This window comes from Euwallacea similis, chromosome 33 (genome assembly GCF_039881205.1).
Source record: "Euwallacea similis isolate ESF13 chromosome 33, ESF131.1, whole genome shotgun sequence".
NCBI classification, from domain to species: domain Eukaryota; kingdom Metazoa; phylum Arthropoda; class Insecta; order Coleoptera; family Curculionidae; genus Euwallacea; species Euwallacea similis.
Window position 1 is genome coordinate 1832011 of NC_089641.1, and position 22553 is coordinate 1854563.

A 22553-nucleotide genomic window follows, 5' to 3' on the forward strand; every position below is an offset into this window, starting at 1 on the left:
CGTTATACGTTAGGCATAGCCAATAAGCCTCCTCGAAGACTCCCTTTACGAGAATCTCGGACAGTTTCTCTTCTTGGTTCCTGGGATATTTAGACTCCAGTTCGTTTATACCTTCTTCTAGCAATGGCGGTGCGAAATATATTATATATATACGAGGCATTCCAGCTCTGTGTGCAAATTTCACTGTCATTTCGCGCATATCTGCTATCTATCGAAATTTAAATACAATTTTGGTACATGCAAATGCGCTGCCCTCTTCGCAGAACGAACGCTTATATATTTGAATTGTTCGGTATGCAGATATAAAGTATTAGCATGGTTTTCCATAACGCCGGTAATATTGTCTCCCCTGTATACAAGGTGTCCGTTTTTGAAGCCAATGTTGCGCGATTTGGATTTGAAGAATATGCCGTTTTTAAATCTCTTGAAGCTATCGAGATCCCCATGGTTGAGGTTCAGGAACGGACACCCTGTAGGTATATCTGTGGGCTGCGTTTGAACTAAGTATAATACCAAATGTGATACTGCGTACCTTTACATTTAACTCCCGATTCTCTGTGCGCGATCGTCCATTGGGCGGCACCTTCAGTTGCTAATTCTTCTCTGCGCCGTGGCTAATTCAAGTAACTTGTTAAATTGTGCTTATTTTCACGCTTCCAACTTAAGAGGTTCTTTCGAGGAGTAGATGCGCGAAATGACCGTTAGATCAACAACTGTTGATCAGTGTCCGAGAGAGGAGTCGAGAAATAAGAAGTGAAGAAAAAATCGGCTGTATAAATAAACAGAAAGAAGTTTTTGGTTGACTGCATGATATGAACGAGTGGTAGCTACCTACGTCTTGTTCTCCTTTTTCATCGAGTTGTCTACCGGTGTTCGAACACTGGTCACATTCAAGTATAATTTCAGTTTTTCCGAGAAGCGAGAGCAAGAAGAACAAGATGCCACTAAGTAATCATCTATTGTAAGCCCGAGCTTTAAAAAGCAATGACAGGCATTCCTGCAATCTACCCGAGGAGCAACAGCCACTCAAATATGGCGCACTAATAGGAAAGATTCTTAATTCGCGGAAAAGTGCAGATTAAGTCATTCGCGGCAAATTCACACACAGCTGCTTTCCGGAATTATCAGGGAACGTTTAAAAGAAAACAAACATGTCGGAGCTGCCGCTTTTTACGACACATAACAATTACAACAACCGAATGCCGTCGACGGGACTAAAGATGAGAAATGCCTTTTCGACCTTTCTTCTTCTGCTTTCATTCTTGCGTACCCGTCGCTATTTCATAATTATGAATTATCTCATTTTGCTTTAAAACACGCAACCAAATTATGCTTCTGGTAGTGGGAGCATGACCCCTGATGCGCGTGTTCTGCTCCCACGTGGCACTCAAAATTCAAGATTTCAAAAATCTGTAGAATAGGTAGATGCATTGAATATATAAAGTTGGAAGACTTTGAGAAGGTTCATTGGCTATAGTTAGTCAATTATCTTGAGATCATTAGAAACAAATTAAATTTAGAAGCATATAGTATTTTAAAGTATAGACATATTGCAAGACAGAAAAAGCAACCAATATTACAAATATAAGCCTGGTTTAATTACAGTTTGAGATTCTGGGACCAATAAATCAACCGAACGACTGTTGTGATAAATTGCGGCTTCGCGAACTAGTGGATACTCGATTGCTAACTGGAAAAACTAATTCTGGTCGAGCATGGATGGAAAAAGCGCATTTGAAATGTGATTTTATTCAGGCAAGTTTATAAAATAAGGAAATATCATCGAGTTTTTATGCCATTCGACTTAATGGTTCTGGTACATTAGGCATTTGTATTGTATTATTGTTTAAGTTACTTGTGAATAGCCCCATTTCTAATACCTCACAAAAAAGCTGAAAAGCGCATAACTGGAAAGTTTTTCAACTGGCAACAGTTGATCAACTTAGTTATCAGAGCTTTAGGCCAGACCCGAAATTTAAAGTTAACTATCGACTGATATAAACTATGAATAACGCAATCATACCGGATACTTGCTATCGTTTTAGGTTGGTAACTTTCAGCCCAACTTTTAATTGTCGATAATTATTAAGAGCAATCTCGACCCATTATATCGATTTAATTTTCATCATAATCCTAAAATTAACGGCTGTCCCCTAAAAACGACCATATGGACGCTGATGTGACCTTTCATGCGTCCCTTCACATTATTAAAACTCTCGATGAATATTCATATAATGGCTCGTTTACGGTTTCACATATCAATTTAGCACTATACATACCTATCGAAAATATGTGTGATGCAATAAAAAGTTAACGAGTAGGTCGGTAGTAATGAAGCGTCAATTAAACTAAAAGTCAATTAATTCGTTTCGCGACTATGGGCAGCCGAGCATAAAGCAGTGTTCGAGGACACTTTTGCATATCGAAAATGCTTAATTAAAGCTGAAAAAATGCCACTTGTGAGAAATAGAAAGTGGCTTTTTTCAGACCATATTTGAGTGGTACAGGTGAAGGTACTGAACATTTAAGGAGCTCCGCGTTAATGTTTTCTGCGTACCGATGCGTGATTCAACGCGTAATTAAAAAAAAAAAACATCAAAAAAACAATTATATAATTTATATAAAAGAGTTATTTACAAAGGCTGCTTGTCTAACCGTAAGCTCGAACGAATACTCCTCCTGGCCAATCAAAAGTTGTTGAATCTCCTCCAAAGTTTTACCTCGAGTTTCCGGCATATTCTTCACAATCAAAACGCACCCCACTAAACTGCAAATTGAGAAGAATAGAAAAGGATATGCCATGGAGCCGGCCTGATCCACCGATATCTGGAAAATTTTCGAAACCAACGCTCCAATCAGAACTGAAAACGTGTCTGCGATGCAGAGGGCCTTTGCTTTGACGTTGGTAGGGAAAAGCTCGCTTAAAACGGTCACCATCCCGAATGAAAGGCCGAAACTGAACATTATGTTGTAGGACACGAGGGCTGTAATGGGTAGCCAGAAGACGTAGGAGGTGTTGTAACCAAAATCCTTAAAAAAGAAGAAAAGGGCAAGGGCTGCTACCGCTATGGAGCATCCCGCTGAGGAGGTAATGAGTAGCATCCTTTTGCCAAATCTGTTCATGACGAAAAGGGTGGTCATGACGACAGCGGCTAACTCCACCCCACAGTACACTATCACTGAGAGCGTCGCATCAATGGAGCTTCCAGCTTCCCTGAAAATCATCTCAGTATAAAACATGCAGGGATTTTTGCCGCTAAACTTGTTCGTCAAGCACACAATAACGAAGATAAAACATGCCCGTCTATTACTGGAAACAGTGAATATGTCCAAAACCCCTGCTTGGTCACTAGTTCTCTCCTGTCTGACTACCGCTTTGGCAATGGAGTCCACTTCCTGATCCACATCCAACTTCCCTCTGAGCACTTGCAGACTGCCTTTAGCTGCTGCAAAGTCGCCCCTTTTGATGTAATAATAAGGCGATTCGGGCACTAAAGCAAACGCCACCATGTGAATCAAAGGAATCGTAGCGCAGATCAAACTCGACAAAAAAATATTTAAAAAGGAGCCGATAACGTTGATAAACAGAGTGCCGGTAATTGCAGCGATAGCTATGATGGAGGTCAGAAAGTCTCTGATCCTGGGATCAGAAATTTCTCCTATGTACATGGGCAACACGGTATATAGGGCCCCTTCCACAGATCCGATCACAAAACGAAGCCCAGTGATTTGCCAAATCGTCGTGGAGAAGGCAATTCCGAGGAAACATAAAGACACCCAAGGGCCCATTAACAAAGTGGTATTTTTACGTCCGATTTTATCTACCAAAATCGCCGCTATGATAGCCCCAGGGGGGGCGCCTAACAACGGGGCCACGGCGCACCAAGAACCCTCGTCGGTGGTAGTGGGGATGGTGGAGTTGGGGGAGAGCAGCTCCGGCAGGAAGGGAGAGGTCCATCCTAGGTTGATGCCAGAACTTAAGATGGAAAAAGCACCTGAAATGTTTGGGGCGATGATAAAAGTGTTTATTGAATGGCATTGAGGAGAAAGATTATGATATAACCTGCATGAGTGCAAATTTATATTGGATTGAATCTATGTAGAGGAGTTATAATGAGATTATCTAGGTCAAGTTAGTCGCCTAAAAATAGCTTTATTCTGTTAGTTAACCATACAAAAATTACATGATTCATCCCGTCTAATTCTATAACAAGCCCTTGTTCACATTTATATTCTCCTAATAACATGTGCAATATTTACCGGCTATGGTTGCAAAATATTGAAAAAAGTACTCTTGGTTGATATTTAATAGACCCAACGCCTTCATGGTTCTACCATTTCTAATACCACGTCGCACATCCTTATGCCGCTATCTGACCAATTTCTTTAAATTTCACTTACATTCGCTATTTATATCTTGTCCGATAACATTAAGGTAAATTTGCTTTGTCTATATTGAAGTGACAATAATAGTGCCATTGTAAAATACGAATTGAATCAACAAAGCACAAGAAAGATTCGACGCAGAAAAGTTTCCGATACGAAAATTATTGTCAGGCGATGATAATGAATGGCAGAAGCTCGACATCAATCTAATGTGTGTTTATACAGGGTGGTGCAAAAAAGTGCACAAATGATGCATTTATCTTTCAGGAAAGAAAAGCGCTTGCGAAATAATAAATAAATCCGTATTAAAAAAGAAAAACTTTTTCTAATTGAACTGATTGTTTTTGACGTTATATTAATTTTTAACGGACTTAAAAAGACACACTGTGTAACCAACATTGTAATATTCTGTTTTTATACATCTGGGCAAATTAATGTGTTGGTTAAGAAACTTTCATATTAATTTTCATAATATTGTGGATTTGACAATACATACATTCCCATGCTAAAAGATTCAAATAATTCAAAACAAATATTGATTTTGTTTTGTTTACCTTATGATAGTTAGCACATGATAAGGTCTTATTTATTGTTGTTAATTTACGGGTAGGTCCAAGAATCATATATAATTATGTGACGTCAACTTGATACATAATAATATTATGATTGTATTTAGCATCTAGTGATATCATTTGTTATCTTTTAGTTGCCACCATTTTGAATAGGACGGTCGGAGGACTGAACGAATGCTTCACCAATCAGCAAAAAGAGACCATTCAGTTTGATAACGTTCAAGATGTCGTCACTTATCGTAACGCCACTATCTTAAATGGGAGCAAAGAGAAACCGTTCAGACCGCCACCAGCCCCACATATTCAATTTTCATTGAATTTTGACTAACAAAATTTGATAGGCATCTAAATCTGAAGGGAAGTGACGAGCTCTCCGGTTGACATGCGATTCAAATTTGTTTAAAACATTAAATCATAATCTCGAACGGTACCGTTAGATTTGCCTAAAGAATGGCGCTTTTACGCGAACGAACGTCTCCCAAGAAGCAAACATAAAATATGGATTAAATCTGCTTTTATCTCTTTGAGAGAATTACATGGGAAAGCATAGTTAAGCTTAACGATCTAAAAAAGTGGCTTCTAACGACATTCGATTATTTTATCAGAACCGGGATAATCTGCATAATAGAAGAGTGGTGTTGCGCTTGGAATAAGAAACCAGTTTTGAGTGGTATCAATACGCAGCATTGAACTGGTGGTATTCCAGACGTATTAAAGGCATTTTATAGTGTCATTACTCATGCAGAACCAGTCAGCAATTTGTCTGTTACCTTTTACAGGTGTCACAAAGTTTTTATCACCTCACTAACAAGTGAACTTATTAATATAAATATATCACCGAGAAGGGATCGTACGTTATGTAAAACGTCTGTGACACGTTTGTCATCTGAGGCCCAGCTGGATCATTTGTAATTTTAAAGATACCTAATCGCGTCTTACTTTTTTGCACGCTAATGAAGATCTGTCAGATAGCGTGGCTTGCGAAATGGTGACCGCCTTAGTAGACAAATAATGCTAAGTAGGTACTGGCTTAACTGAACAGGAAATCTGCATTTTGTATACGCCGAGCATATAATGTTATTCCCTACGGTTAGTGGGTACTATTAATTTAATTTAACCTTCGAATTGTGCATGATATATTTGAGGCGAACGTACGTGGTGGTACTCGGTACTTTCGCAAGCCTTTTAGCGAAAGAATGATTTACCTAGTAGTAGTTGCTTAAATCTAGCGCAGCAGCAACTGAATGACCCGGCTCGATCATCGGTGACTTCTTGGACTATAAATGCCTTCTTAAACCTCCTGGAAGTTTATAAATCAATGCACAGTACCCGCGGCCGGGGAAGGCCTTGATATGCCGTTATTTTAATGGACAGGCAACGTAACAGAGACGAGATACACATACACCGCCAATGCGACATTCGCGGCCCACGCCGAACGCGCTATCAGCGCCATCTGCTGGGTCAACGCACCGGCATTTTTGGGGATACACAATACACGCTCACACTCACAGATAATCGGGATTACGTTCAAACACCCGAGAGAGATCATAAAAATGGTTAAAACATACATATAAAATCCGAGTCCAAAGCGGTCAAATCGGGTGGTCATACTGGCCATTTCGCAGTGGAGAATTTGACATCAGATTAATTTAAATGGAAATGAAAGAAAGCACGGATTTTCTTTATCGACTGGATCATGAAACCGTTCAGTCTTGCGACCGTCTTATATTCAAGGATGACTTTCGACCCTGTATCAACTGAAAAGGACTAGCTCGGGACTAAACGGTTCTTTCTAGCTGGTTTATCATGAAAACGTATTTTGTTAATAGTCGTATAAAGCTGAATTGTTTCCCTTGTTTCAGGTGTCAGCAACCGATCCCGACTGTGGGGTGAACGCAGTGGTGAACTACACCCTGGGTGATGGTTTTGAGAAACTACGAGAGTTCAAAGTCCGATCGGACACTGGGGAAATTTGCATAAGTGCTTCATTGGACTACGAGAGTAGAAACGCTTTTGAGTTCCCGGTAATAGCCACTGACAGAGGTGAGTAAAAGCTTTCTTATGCATAGAGCCACTAGGAACTCCAATTTTAACTGGTTTTGGTTTTGTTTCGTTATTTATCGCCTCTGCGCGTTATTTGCCCATAGACGTGAAATTCAAATAACTCACAAAAGATTTATTGGACACTCTAGGCATCTTTGGCGCTTTGTTTTACATGAGAACAGTTTTTTCTTTGAGTACCACGATTATGGTAGAATTATTAAGCTGCGTAGTAATAAAATTATTTTCTCGAAGTTTTTTCTATGGAGACTTGACAGTAACAAAGCTTTAGGGAAAGAAGTTAGAATATTTCATTTTCTGAGATTTTCAAGAAGAATTTTAGGGAAAAGACAAAAAGGAAAAAACCACGACATTACTTGATCGATACTCACGAAAACGTGCAAATAGTGTTTTGGTAGTCTCAGTTATTGTACACTAGACGACATCAGTCAAAAAATAAGTTCCTAGTTTACCAGGTTTCTTGGAGTTCGCTGGAGAGTTTTTTTAGATCGTTTACTTCCTGAACTATTGACATTTCGTAAAATCATCTTTCCTCCTTCAAGGTGGCCTAAGCACAACAGCAATGGTGAAAATCCAAGTAACTGACGTCAACGACAACCGCCCAGTGTTTTATCCGCCTGAATACAACGTTTCACTCCGCGACGGTGGCGGGTCATCATCAGCCACAGCCCCCGTAGTGGTGGTTTCAGCCACCGACACTGATTCGAGCAAATTCGGCACGGTAACGTATCGGATAGTGGCGGGAAACGAAGGAGGGCTTTTTCGCATAGACCGAAATACTGGAGAAATCTTCGTCAATCGACCCCATCAATTATCGACTAGAAGCCAACCTTATCACCGACTGAATATCAGTGCCACCGATGGAGGCAATCTGAAATCACTAAAAGATGCTGAGGTGTTTATTAGTGTGATAGATTCCACGCAGAAACCTCCGATTTTTGACATGTCCCGGTACATGTTCGCGGTGAGCGAGAAGGTGAAGAAAGACTTTGTGGTTGGGCATGTCAAGGCTACGGTCATCAACAATGGTAAGTTTTTTTTAGAAATTTTAATAGAAATGCTGAGCGATCATAAATCAGGGGGCATTAAGGGGAGTTAATGACGGGTAATGATGGCTTCCCGTTAAATTAATTCGGTTCAAACAGCTTTTACGGCGGATCACGTGTGGGACATTGATACTAACAATAATTGCAGCCAACTTCATTACACGCGTAATGAGCTCTAATAACGATGCAAGGCAAAATTGACGGGCCCAATGGCGGTTTTCGGGTGTCTTAAAATGCGCCATTATTCCGATCAGACTTAAGTTTATGAAAACATGATGTGAATACTTAAAATTATATATGTATACCTACAGACACGCAGAAATCATCAATTTCTAGACTTCTACAGCAAGAAAAACTGTTTCCTTACCATTTTACACTTCTTAAAAATGTGTTACCGAGGGATTTTCGACTGAGAATTGTATAATTGTTTCGGAGACACCCTGCATTCTCTTGTGATAAAATAGGGGTTAATGAAAAGTAGCATTGTGTGATGGAATTTCGAGAATAAAATTGTTGTTACTTTTTAAAAGGGAAAAATGGAGCCATTAAGATGTTGCGATATCAATTAGCGCTTTCTTGCGAATTTATTAAAGAAAATTAACGGCCGTAAATATTTAAAGCGCAGTGTTTATTGCTAAAAATTGTCGATTTCGTTTTGCATATTGATAATAAAGTTTTATTGTATACATGAGTTCCACCAATAACAGCGTTATGGAGAAGTGTTCTTTTTTTGTTTCTGACCATATATCTGCTTTATGACCGTGACTTTCCTTTGCTAGGTACGTGTACGTATATGTCTTTATTGATGGTACATTAAATCGGCTATTAATTAAGAAATACCTACTAATAATATTTTTTACACATAAAAAGTTCAAGATTTCTTGGGAACAATTACTTTAGCCCGATTTTGGTGCTGAGCTTCGTTGATGCACGTGGGCTAATAAAAGAATTTTACCACAAAATAACACGAAAAAAAATTCAAATCCTGTTCTTCTTTTGGTTTTTATTTGTACAAGAATAAAGGCCCTAAGTAGCTTAATACGGCCGGTAGTCGGTATCTTTCATCGAATTGTCAAGTCCCGTCACATACACACACACACTCGGTTGCCATTCCCAGGGCTCGCGAAATTTAAGCCTTTTCGTGTTCTCTGTTCCAATTTGAATAGCCGACCAGTTTCGTTGACAGCCGAGTAAATCCTGAATACAATGGCCATATTTTCGGTTAGCATACTACCGAAACGTCGTTTTTTTAAGGCGATTCAAGACCGGGCATCCCTCCGAAATAATTGCCTCTTTTCTGTTTCACGGTGCTTTTGTTTATTATACAACGGCACTCTAAAAAGAAGAAATTGTTTCGAAAAAACTTTTAGATGAGATCCCAATGACCATCAGTAAATTGGTGGAAAAATTAAGAACCGTCTTTACAATAGATAAAAAAATAACAAAATTAACGAAAATTATCGGTGGACTAAAACATATGATAGCTGAATATCTTAAATTGCCAAGAAGGCTTTGGAAACAAAACAATAACGCTTCGATTGTCACAATTAACGGCGTCTTCCAGTTTCCTCCCGATTTACTCGCGAAAAATATCAAATTTCGAAGTGGAAATTTGGAAAAAATTTGGAGAAATGTGTGCAGAGTTGTAGGTTGATTAAACGGAAACGTAACGGATGTCCTTGTGAGATTATGCCCGGCAGAAAACAGGTAAAAATCGCTCTTTGAAAATTCGACATTGTCTGGTTTACGTACCTGGATGAAGCTCAACTTGAATTAAAGTAAAAGTTTCGGCTTTCTAGAAGAAAAAGTTATACGTATATACGTATAACGTACATAATGGCACTTATGAAAAGTGATATTTTTTCAGAAATTTAAAATTTATAACCCCAAAAAAATGATCAATAAAAGCAATTTTATTTATCTCTCTCTAGGATAACACTTTTTCTCTTTTTTTCACAACTCGATTTCCGAAGGATAGATATTTTTCTTTAAATCAAATCTCTCGGAGAAAGGTCTTCACCGATGATGTAACGCTCTTATGCAGTTCTAAACCTAAACGATCCGGAGATTACCGAACTTGAAAGAACCTCCATTAATGCGGACACAAACAAATGTTCCGTGATAACCGACCATTTAGTGAATCTATTAAACAATTAAAGTCTTAACGACAGCTCGTTCTTCACGTGAGGTTACGAAAATATACGTTTCGCCAACTCCACGAATTAAGATGTAACACAAAGGCGATTCCACTGAAATGGATTTTTAATGTAACCACTAAAAAATCAGGTTTTTTGATTGCTACAAATAATTTTTTTAATGTCGATTTGTTGCACATGATAGTTCCATTAGGCATGCCGTCATAGTTTTGAAGACACCTTAGAGGGTTTTTTCTGCAGAATTGCCCATCGCAGAACAAAAACGTCCATTTATGACAAACCGAAAGGCAAAATTATCGTTGAATTTTATCGTTTTGCCACTAAGGTAGGACTTTACGGTTACGATGATTAATTATCGTCCCAAACCGAACCATACATTATTTGCGTGCGTACAATGGGTGCCGGATATTCCTAAAGATCTAATAAAGCAGATTAAGTTTTGATGAATGTTCGGGAAGTTTTAATAAGTTAGAATTTTATGATTAAGTCTATAAATAGTTAGATTGACCAATTCGAACTCAAAAGAACAACAAATATTACATATATGAAGCTAAAAGAGTTGACGAAAAATCCAATTACGGAAAGATTTTGAAAACAATTTCTACAAAAGGTCTATGAGAATTTTGTACGTTTTTTTGAAACTCGATTATCACTTGTAATTCAGTATTTTCATCCGTTGATTTTAAGAAAATACCATTTGGAAGACGTTCATAAACTGTCCTCGCAAGTACCAATGAGTTCACACAAGCCCCCAGGACAGCAGCTTTGCTCTTCGCCAACCATGGCGCAAATTATCGCATTATTAACGTGGCTGCGCTTTGTTTCCAGCTTTCAGTTGTAAAGAGATTTACAGCGCCTTGGTCACATTACCTCCACCATTTTGCGGCAAAGAATGCGCCCGTTCAATGGACATTACTGGTATAAATTTTTAATAAGTCAAACTAATTGGCCGACCGCATTCAGGAGTCTTTCGAGTCGAAGATATTATTAATAGCTAATTAGCTGCATACATCTACATACGTTCAAAATCCGTTATCTGTACGTTGTGTATTTCAAAAGGTCGAAACAATGTGAGATACTCGATCTACTCCGGGGACCCTGAGGGATTGTTCAGAATTGACCCGATAACAGGGGCAATTAAAGTTTCCGGCAGTTTGGATCATGAGGGCAGAGCCTCTGTGCTGCTGAACGTGCAGGCCACCAGTGGCAACCCTCCAGTATATGGACATACTCAGGTAAGAAAACAGCAATTTTCCCCAATGTAACCGATCTTTTATCTTTATGGTTACCGATATCCCTATGGTTGAGCTCCAGAAACGGAGACTCTTTATAAGTTGATATATCGATTATCTATTTAAAGGTGAATATCGAAATCACGGATGTAAACGACAACAGCCCAGAATTCGAATCACCAACTGTCCGCATCTCTATTCCTGAGAACACCGAAGTTGGAATTCCTCTATATGCCGCCCATGCAACTGACAAAGACAGCGGCCCCAATGGAGTGGTCACATACAAGCTGGGAAATGCCGGGTCAGACCTGTTCAAAATCGACCCCAAACAGGGCCACCTGACTTTGACAAGGCGTCTGGACTACGAAAAGGTACAGAGGCACACCCTCACCGTAACAGCCACCGACATGGGTGTGCCCCAGTTGAGCGCCAACTTGACCATCTTGGTAGAGGTGCAGGACATGAACGATAATCCTCCGGTGTTCGAGAAGAGTCAGTACAACTTGAGCGTTTTGGAGTCTTTGCCGATTAATTCGCAGGTGAGTAGTTCCTGCTGCGTGACAAAGCACAACTCTTCATCGTCATCATCATCATCATCATCATCATAAGTACTTTTTCTTCATTTGCTCTTCTAATGCTGCTTTAATGCGTCCCCATTATTATTTGTTTTTGCCTCGTAGTCGAGGGAAAAAATTACAGACCCGGACCGGCTTGACATTAGTTAAGCAAACGGAACCTGATGGCGGTACCTAATTTCACTTTTGCATGTTCTCATGCTAAATGTCGACGTTTAACAACGAAATACAAATAGAGATATGTCGGTGAGTTAAGTGGGATTTATGTCGAGAGGGGTTTCGGAAGTGAAAGCAAATTTGCGTTTTCGTCCGGTTGTTCATAAAGAAACTATTTTCTTTCTCTTACAGTTTTCAAAGTTCAAACTAGAAAATCATGTTACTCATTCTACATGTTCTTTTCAGATCACACAAATCACCGCAGTAGATGCAGATACAGGCAACAACGCGAGGATTACTTATCGCTTGGTACTATCGAACCACTCAAACGACTACGTTTTTGGAATTTTCCCTAACTCAGGATGGCTCTACTTAAACGGAAGTTTAGATAGAGAGACCAAGGACCGCTTTAATCTCATAGTTTCTGCTAAAGGTAGCGTTTATTCCGCCATTTTAGAATTTCTGCAAAATTCTATCATTCCCATATCTTCTCACGCAGATAATGGATTACCACCTCAAACTGCGACATCTCAAGTGACAATCGAGGTTTTGGATATAAACGACAATGAGCCCACTTTCACTCAAGAAGATTATGCTTTCAAAATCGAAGAAAATCTGGCGAGAGGGAGTTTTGTAGGCAGAATTCAAGCTACAGACGCCGATTCCGGTCTGAATGCTGCTGTTAGGTACAGTCTGATACCTTCCAATAGCAGCTTCCAAATTAACGCGATTAGCGGTGAGTACTTTCTTGATAGAATCATGGAATAATTGATCCAACATAACAGGAGACACAAAAAATGTCACTTTGCATTTCCCCGGGAGCAAACACCTTGTTCAAACAGAAGAACCTCCATCTGTATATGCATACACATTTTAACGATCGGGGGCTTTTACGTGGCAGCCTGTTTGCATTGGCTAATGCATCGAGGCTTTTAATTTTTTTCAGTGTATCCTGCTGAGTACCTTAAACACCATCTATTTGATAACAAAAAACTTGCCGCCTGTTGGCGATTCTTTAAAAGCTACTGGTGATGGCAATTCGGTTCTTTTTTTCACTCTCGTCGCAAGGACGCGCATATATTTCAATTTCGCTTCAAGAAATCGAACAAAGTCATTTTTAGCCGATCGGGTCAAGTCTTTTCCCCAAACTCATTCGGTGCTAATGGCGAGCGAGTTCTCATAAATATCGTTTTCCATTCCGAGGTCTGTAAATTGAGACGGCCGCAAACAAGTTTACGTCGACGGCGCATGATTAATTTTGACACCCCTGATTTCGCTGAACAGATACAGATCCAATTCGTTTTCGCTTCTTGACTTCTTTAGGGATCAATTGAAGAAACTCTTTCAGGCAGCCAAACAACATACTTATACAGGGTGTATCAGAAACAATACGGGTGCTGGAGAGGGATTCAGCAACTTTTTTATAATAGCATTTGTTGTTTTGAGATCTTAAGTATCTGATTGGGAAACTCATTGCAGGAGACATTACGACCAAAGACATTCTAGATAGGGAATCAAGGGAATTCTACGATCTAGTAGCCGAAGCCAGAGATCAAGGTCAACCTTCCAGAAGCACTAGAGTAGCGGTGAAGTTCAGTGTACTGGATGTTAATGATAACGCACCAGAGATTGTAGATCCTCAAGAAGATGTGGTCAGCGTCCGCGAAGAGCAGAGCCCTGGAACTGAAGTCGTGAGAATTAGAGCTATTGGTAAGAGATTTATCTGTTTCCAACCACGCTCTATTGTGGGAGATTTTTGGTTAGTTCAGGTTATGAATTTTGGTTTCCAGACGCAGATAATGGCTACAATTCCTCTATAACCTACTCACTCTTCAAAGACTCGGATGGTTTAGAGACTTTCAGTATACACCCCATAACAGGAGTGATACGCACCAAAGTGGTCTTGGACCACGAAGAAAAGACGATTTACCGCATCGGAGTTGTCGCCCTTGATGGAGGCCACCCCCCTAAGCAGAGCGTGCGTATGTTGAGGATTGAAGTACTGGATTTAAACGACAATAGACCAACTTTCACAAGCTCCAGCCTCACATTTACTGTGAGGGAGGATGCAAAAATCGGACAAGTGATCGGTAGCATTACCTCAATATCCCAAGAAGACGAGGAGAACATTGTTCTAGACAGTACTGGAAATCATATCACCTACACCTTAACTACAGATTTATCGGAAGAGAGTCCGTTTGAAATCGAACGAAGCACTGGTAAAATTGTCGTGGCCCAAGAGCTGGATCGAGAAACTCACTCAGAATATAAACTGGAAGTTCGCGCTTTGGATATCAGGACGTTGAACAACCCTCAAAGCAGCGCTATTACGATTAAAATAGAAGTTAGTGATGTAAATGACAATGCTCCTCAATTTCCTAAAGATCCGGTGGTTATATCTGTAAGCGAAGATACTGCAGTTGGGACTTCGATCTACAACTTCACCGCAATCGATTTGGACAGTGGTGAAAATGGTGAAATTCGTTATAGTTTAACCAGTCAGCAGCCAAATTTCACTTTCACCATGGACTCTTTGACTGGGACTTTGACTTTAGCAGCTCCCCTGGATTTTGAAACTGTCAAAGAACATTTTTTAGTCATTAAGGCTATTGATCAGCCCCTGAACGTCACTGAAAAGCGTAGCAGTTGCGTCACTGTACGATTAGTTGTTACTGACTTCAACGACAACACCCCCAGATTCATTTTACCGCAGTCCTCCACATCGTACCTAAGTGACAACACTGTAGTCGGCATGAAAATTGGAAACATTCTTGCGGTAGATGACGACTCTGGGGATAACGGACGGGTCACTTATATTTTATCGAACAGCAACGATGCAGCTTGGTTTTCTTTGGGCTACGACACGGGGGTGTTGACTTTGGCCAAATCTTTATTGGGGAATCAAAAAACGTACATGTTGAATATCACGGCAACAGATCATGGCAAACCCACGAGACAGAGTAGCATGAAGCTGAAGCTGCAACTGCAGGATTCCGCCAGCAACTTCCAAAAGCTGCTAGAGTCGGAATATGAGGCCAGCATAATGGAGAATGCGGGCGTTGGCACGCTGGTGGCGCAAATTAGTATCAGAGGCGTTTCTGATGGCGGTAATCTTACTTTTTTTATCCCTCCTGGGATAGCAGGGGATACTTTTGAAATTCAATCTCCTTCGGGGAAGGTTTTCACTCGCAAACCTTTAGATCGAGAAGTTACGGAAACTTACTTATTTCCGATTTACGTTACTGACCAGTCCACTCAAGAGATGTCCACTTTGGACAAAACCAAACTCTACGTCAAAGTACTGGATATTAATGATCACACTCCGAAATTTCAACCCGGGTCGTGCCAGAGATTGTCTATTCCCGAAAACAGTGAAGTGGCGGTTTTTCACACAGTGGTGGCGAGTGATATGGATAAAGGTCTTAACGGAAATGTGAGCTATTCTATTACCAGCGGGAATATACGGAATAAGTTTAGTATAGACTCGAAAAGTGGAGCTTTAACGGCCAAACCACTGGACAGAGAAAGCAACGCCAGATACTATCTGACCATCACTGCCCAAGATCATGGGACTCCAACGATGCAAGGTTATTGCAACCTTACAGTTTTTGTAGATGATCAGAATGATAATGATCCGAAATTTGATCTCTCCAAGTATTCAACTACGATAATGGAGGACATTTCTATTGATACATCAATAATGAAGGTGCATGCTTCAGATGCCGATGTGGGGCTCAATGCTAAGATCATTTACTTTCTGGCCAATGAAAGTCAGTGGTTATTTCGGATCGATAACAAGACTGGAGTCATTACTACTGCTGGGTAAGAAAAATTAATTTATGTACGTACTCTTTTTACACATTATCATTTCAGTTTGTTTGATCGTGAACGAAAGTCCGAGTACAATTTTATGGTGGTCGCCACCGATAGTGGCAAATACAATGCCCGATCTACTAAAGTCCCCGTCACTGTCTACATCAAAGACGTCAACGACAACAAGCCAATTTTCACCAAATACCCGTTTCAAGAGAAAGTCCCCTCCTACATCCAACCGGGCCAAAACATCCTGAAAGTTACCGCTAAAGACATAGACGAAGGCACAAACGCTGAAATTGTCTACAGTTTGGTTAGCGATAGAGCTAATATTGGAAAATTCCGAATAGATCCCAATTTTGGAACGCTCACAGCTACTCAATCACTAAGTAGCAGCAATGGGAAAATTATCTATTTGAATGTGATTGCCACCGACAAGGGAAATCCGTCCAAAAGCTCTACTGGGTTAATTGAACTGATAGTGGGAGAAGTTCCGCAGACGGAGTTTGGATTACGTTTCCAGAACTCCACCTATGAAGTAACCATTCCAGAAAATACTGGACAATTTCGAGATATAATCCAAGTGAGCGCTGTACGCACTGATGGCAGGAGACAGAAAATTGTTTATTCTTTCGGAACCGGTAATGAAGAGAATATTTTCGTTATTGGAGCAGAGAGTGGAGTGATCCAAATTCGGGATCCAAAGAATCTGGATTATGAACTGCATCAAGCAGTTTATTTGGTAGTTGAGGCCAAGACGGAGGGGAATCCCAATTTGCACGGATATTGCGAGGTCGTGGTCAAATTGACAGATGAAAATGACAATGCTCCTAAATTTACACAGCAGCAGTACACGGCGTCCGTATGGGAAGGGGATAAAAAGGGTGAGTTCCTCTGTATATAATATATTACTTATTAATGTGTCTTCTCTCTTTTATTCTTCAGGTACATTTGTGCTTCAAGCAATAGCCTCAGATGCAGACGAAGGTCCCAACTCCAGGATTTTATATCACATCGTGGATGGCAACCATGACAATGCTTTTAAAATCGAGCCTGCTTTCAGCGGTATTCTTAAAACAAACACAGTTCTCGACCGAGAAATCCGGGACAATTACCGCCTCACTATAATCGGTAAATTTAAGGTTTAATCACTCTTTGTTATCGTTGAGAATCTGCTTTTTTTTGCAGCCACCGACGAGGGGAATCCTCAAATGACAGGCACAACCCGTGTGCGTATCAACGTGGTGGATGTAAACGATAATCAGCCGACTTTTCCACCCCCTAGGACGATAAAAGTAAGTGAGAACATCGAAGTAGGAAGCCTCTTGACCACTCTTACCGCCAACGATGTGGATACATTTCCCGAACTGACCTACAGCTTCAGTCCCAATGTCGACAAGGAGTACTCAAGTTATTTCAGCATCGACCGCTACAGCGGGAAGATTTTCCTTAGAAGAATTCTGGATTTTGAAATGTGGCAAGAGTGCAGCCTCAAAGTTATCGCCTCTGACACTGCCCATGTGGCTGAAACCGTTCTAACAGTGGAAGTTGGAGATGTCAACGACAATCATCCGGTGTTTACGCAGAGTTCCTATGAAGCGCACTTACCCGGTAAATTTTTGTTTTAAAAAACACATTTCTTTATAATTTAATATTTTAGAGTCACGAATATTAAATCAATTTTACTTCACAATTTCAGATCTGGTTTCAACAACTTCTAGCCTCTACGACATAACCACCCTTAACGCTACCGACTTAGACTCTGGCAAAAATGGAGAGATCCTCTTCTCAATTTTAAACCCGACTCATGGATTTTCCATTGGTCCATCGAGCGGCGTCATCAAAGTCAACATTTCAAACACATCTGCCAGTTTGCAAGACATTTTCCTAACTGTGAAAGCTCAAGATTCTGGAGACCCAGTTCTGTACTCGTTGGTGGCTGTTCGTGTGAAGAATAGCAAACGCATGGAGAGCACTTATGGCTACAAGAAGGAATATAAAATCACCGTGCCTGAAAATACCAATACTGGTAGTGTTTTGATCCATTTGGCTAAGCCCAGTAACCAAATTTCCAGTTTTTCCATCCTCGAAGGGAACCTTGATAAGATATTCCAAATTTCCAATCCATCAGGGGCGTTGACGCTGGTCAAAGCATTAGATCGGGAATTGCAAGATGAGTACGACTTAGCCATAGCCATTGACGAAAGCAATACTTTAGTAACTCATGTACTGATTTCTGTGGAGGATTTTAACGATAACGCACCGGTTTTCTCTGATAGTGAATATGAGAAAAGTGTTAGTGAATCTCAGGCTGTGGGAAGTTTGGTAGAGAAAGTTGTAGCCACTGATGCGGATTTAGTGGGTAGCGCCAACAGTGAAGTGTTCTACGAAATAACCTCGGGCAACGCAGATGAATGCTTCCAAATTGATGCCAAAACTGGAGTTGTTTCTGTTAACAAAAGCCTAGATTTTGATAAAGGACCTACGGAATATCATTTGGTGGTTAAAGCTTGTGATAAAGGGGCGAAGCCCCTCTGCTCTTTGGCCTCAATGAAGATATCACTTCTGGACGAGAATGACAACGTCCCACTTTTCCCTTTCACTGACTATATGGAGTCTGTGGAGGAAAATGAGCCAATAGGAACTGCCATTTTCACAGCTCATGCTACGGATTTGGACAAGGGAATTTTCGGGACACTTAACTACTCCCTAGTGGATTCTTACAATTATGGCGGATTGGAGAACTCTTGGAAGTTGTTCCATATAGATTCGCGCACAGGTTTGATAACCAGCGCCGTTGCTTTTGACTATGAGCAACGTAGCAGATATAATTTCGCAATTAAGGCCACTGATGCTGGAGGCAAGTCTTCATCTATCAAAGTATACATAGAGATCGAAGGTAAAGACGAGTTTTACCCGCAATTTACCGAGAGAACTTACAAGTTTCCTTTAGCCACATCAGTGGTTTTGCCTGTCGGTTACGTTGTAGGCAGAGTGATGGCTACAGATAAGGATAAAGGGCCTGACGGCAGGGTTGTTTATCAGCTGACCACTCAACACTCCTATTTCAAAATTAATAGAACTAGTGGTGCGGTAGTTTTGAAGAAAAAGTTTGATCAATCGGACATTTTAACATCCGGAAGGGAGATCAGTTTAGTGGTGACCGCAAGCTCGGGCCGGCAGAGATCTCTGACTAACATGACTGTGATAGAAATTGTTTTAGACCCACTTGCTGATCCCGGCACTAATTTAGCAATCGGCGCCCCTAAAGGGGGCCTTTCAGATTGGGCTTTAGGGCTGGTTATCTCGATCGCCTTGCTACTCATCGTCTTTGGAGCTGCGTTTGTTTACATGCACATGCGCAGCAAGCGCAACAAGAAGTTGAACAAACCGAATCTGAGCTCCGAAACTGTATCCACTGGGAATAACTACGTGGATCCCAGTGCGTTTGACACGATTCCCATTCGAGGAGGGGCGCCCCAAATGCCCTCAAACCAATTCGCTCCACCTAAGTATGACGAGATTCCTCCCTACGGGGGAGCTCACGCTGCTAGTACGAATTCTGGAGCCGCAACCACTTCGGAACTTTCAGGTTCGGAGCAATCCGGATCGAGTGGCAGAGGGTCTGCTGAGGACGGAGATGATGGCGAGGACGAGGAAATTCGGATGATCAACGAAGGACCCTTGCAAAGAACTAATGACTCAGATTCTTTATCTGCAGTGTCAGTTAGAAATACTCAAGAGTATTTAGCCAGATTAGGGATTGTCGATACTTCAGCGCTACAGCGAGTAGATCCTAGGGCTGGTAGCAGCAAAGAATCTCTGCACCATCACCAAACAGTTCCTCTGGATAGTTTACATACGATGTTTGACGAGGAGGCTGCTGCCAATGAGAACGACATTACTAATTTGATTTACGCCAAGCTAAATGACGTGGCAGGCAGTGATAGGGCCAGCTCCACCGATGAAGGAGCAGGAGTGTCTGCGATGGAGCATGTAATGGCGATAAGTTATGGAGAGGTGCCCGCAGTGACACATCACCAACCCTCCATGAACGGATCTCTGAGCTCCATAGTACATAGTGAAGAGGAGCTGGCGGGAAGCTACAATTGGGACTATTTGCTAGATTGGGGTCCTCAATACCAGCCATTGGCGCACGTTTTTTCCGAGATAGCAAGACTGAAAGATGACACCGCTTCTGTGCACAGTGGCGCCAGTGGAACCTCTAGTGTGCGTAGCAAAGTATCGGTGGCTCCAGCCAAAAACATTCCCCCTCCTCTGATAACCAGCGTGGCCCCCAGGGCTATTGCCATGCCGATTCTCAACGCCAGGGGACATAATCAAATGATGATGCTCCCCCGATCCCCCATCAACCACGACGCTTCAGGGGCGAGTTTTGGCGCCTCCACAGCAATGTCGCCCAGTTTCTCTCCCTCTTTATCTCCCTTAGCCACAAAATCACCTTCGATATCGCCTCTCGTAGCTCCCGGCTTGTCTGCAGCTCATCACGTGATGTCCCGACAGGCCGCTCAAAATAGAAATAATAAATCTGTCGTGGATGCCGAGTTAAGGATATAATAATAGTTGCAAAACTCACATTGAGCAGAGCAATTTTGGGCTGTGTTATAGGAGCTTATTGTTAGACTGACTGTTTTGTAAATTTTGTATTGTATAGAATTAATTGCGAATGATGCTCACTAGATCTTAGGTTAGTTGCCATTTTTAGCCATATTTATTCGCTCGTCTTCAGGAATTTGGTGCCGAAATTTGTCGTAAATTGTTCCTAATAAGATTAAGGAGCGAGCCCTGGATCCGAAATTTTCCAATATAATTTGTTAAAATGAAAATTTGCAAAGTGTGAATGATTAGGATAAATAATGAATGTAGATGTTTTGCAATTATGTATAAAAGAACTGTAAAAATGTACAAACTGTTAAGTAAGCTGAATAATAAAAGACATTTTCAAAATAAGGATCGAGTTTTTTTTTTACTGAATGATTGTATACACAAGGTGGCCCTCTCAGCGCCCATCAATCAATAGAACCTAAATCATTGCACATATCACTTAACCGCAAAAATTGTGGTTCGACGACGATAACGGAGTTCGGCAATTTATAATACATACAGTATGAAAGTTTTGGATGAAACAGTCTATATAACTAAGATGCCGAACATATGCGGCCAAAATCCTCGAACACGTCGATTTTTATTTTTTCTTGCGGTTTTTTTAATGGTGAATTCATGTATACAGGGTAGCCCAAAATCAGATACAACCACCAACTTGATTTTTTCAAATAGAAACACTTTTTTTTTAAATTTCATTTTTGAATTTTACGCAAAATTCTAATTGTGTTTCATGTACTATATCCTATACCTATGTGCAACAGGTATCTAGAAATTTACAATTAAACATATCAAAAACTAAAACTTTTGATTTCTTTAAAAATTTCTTTGGTCCTGAAAAGGACCGATTTAATACAAAATAAAACAACAAGCAACAATTAAATTAAATGTTCAAATTGGATCCCACCTACTTCTTGACAGTAAGCAAGACGATGAATAAACTCTTGTTTGACATTTTGAAGCATTGCTGGGGTAATCGTTTATATTTCATTACAGATTCTTTTTTTAAGGCTTCCATAGTTGCTGGTTAGTTAAAGTATATCTCATTCTTAAGATAACCTCATAGAAAATAATCTAAAGGCGTGAGGTCAGATGATGGTACCGGCCATTTAATTACCCCTCGTCTCCCAATCCAGCGATCAGGAAAAATGCCATTTAAATAAGCCTTAACATCGATGTGGTAATGAGGGGGTGCTATATCATGTTGAAACCATAAAGTATCACTGGGAACATCAAGATGATTCTCATTTGGATATAACTCAACAAGAGCAGCAACAAAATCTATGAGCAATTTTAAATACTTTTTACTCATTAATGTTACGTTAATGAAATAGAGTCCTAAAATTCTGTTGCCACCTATTCCGACCCAAATATTTACCTTTTGTGGAAATTGAGTGTGGGTCTCCATTATCCAATGAGGATTTTGGAGCACCCAATAGCGACAGTTTTGTCTATTGGCTGTACTGTTAAGTGTAAAATTAGCTTCATCAGAAAAGATAATATGGTTGACAAAAGTAGCATCAGTATTGCACCTCTCCATCATGTTAGCATAGAATTCAACTCTACGATTAGGATCACCTGCATTTAACTCGTGGACCAAACAACTCGTGGTAATTTGTATGGATGCCATTTAAATATAAGTTTTCAAATATTTCAGAACAGAAGTGTGGCTGATGTTATTATTAACAACCACTGCTCGCGAGGTATTATGTGGATTTTCTTGTAGCTGCAATAAAACGTTTAATTACACTTCTTCGGGCACTTTAGACCGATGTTGTGAATTGTCTCTAACATGTCCTAGTTCAGAAAACTTATTTAAAATTTTAGAAACTGTGGAGTGCACTAAAGCACCATCATCTGTATATTTATTGTTAAATAAAACACCTACTTCTTGATCTGTACGTTGTCTATCTCCACATACTTTTATAATCAG

At 40.5% G+C, this 22553-nt stretch overlaps 3 protein-coding genes across 3 annotated transcripts in view; 2 read left to right on the forward strand and 1 right to left on the reverse strand.

The window, feature by feature from the left end:
* The window catches only part of ds (dachsous cadherin-related 1), a 91572-nt gene extending 70604 nt beyond the window's left edge, over window positions 1–20968 (forward strand). The window contains exons 3-14 of the mRNA XM_066404194.1: window positions 6821–7001; window positions 7562–8047; window positions 11281–11456; window positions 11582–11992; window positions 12431–12617; window positions 12684–12920; window positions 13664–13894; window positions 13975–16006; window positions 16058–16881; window positions 16943–17128; window positions 17186–17608; window positions 17697–20968. Coding sequence (XP_066260291.1) covers window positions 6821–7001; window positions 7562–8047; window positions 11281–11456; window positions 11582–11992; window positions 12431–12617; window positions 12684–12920; window positions 13664–13894; window positions 13975–16006; window positions 16058–16881; window positions 16943–17128; window positions 17186–17608; window positions 17697–20575 — 8253 coding nt within the window. The 3' untranslated portion in view covers window positions 20576–20968. The remainder of the gene's footprint in view (window positions 1–6820; window positions 7002–7561; window positions 8048–11280; window positions 11457–11581; window positions 11993–12430; window positions 12618–12683; window positions 12921–13663; window positions 13895–13974; window positions 16007–16057; window positions 16882–16942; window positions 17129–17185; window positions 17609–17696) is intronic.
* Window positions 1–22553, forward strand: part of LOC136418209 (uncharacterized) — a 166165-nt gene that overhangs the window by 14206 nt on the left and 129406 nt on the right. The window lies entirely within an intron of this gene.
* LOC136418208 (facilitated trehalose transporter Tret1-like) lies at window positions 2603–4397 on the reverse strand. The gene is made up of 2 exons (XM_066404198.1): window positions 4261–4397; window positions 2603–3995 (listed from the first exon to the last, which is right to left on the reverse strand). The coding sequence occupies exons 1-2, from the start codon at window positions 4325–4327 to the stop codon at window positions 2617–2619; spliced, it is 1446 nt and encodes a 481-aa protein (XP_066260295.1). The 5' UTR covers window positions 4328–4397; the 3' UTR covers window positions 2603–2616.

What these genes read in the sequence shown, in the direction of transcription:
- LOC136418208 (XM_066404198.1), bottom strand. Translation starts at nt 4,327, where the DNA reads ATGAAGGCGTTGGGTCTATTAAATATCAACCAAGAGTACTTTTTTCAA. An exon ending in ATATTTTGCAACCATAGCCG is followed by an intron (nt 3,996 to 4,260) that starts GTAAATATTGCA and finishes CAAACATTTCAG; the next exon opens with GTGCTTTTTCCATCTTAAGT.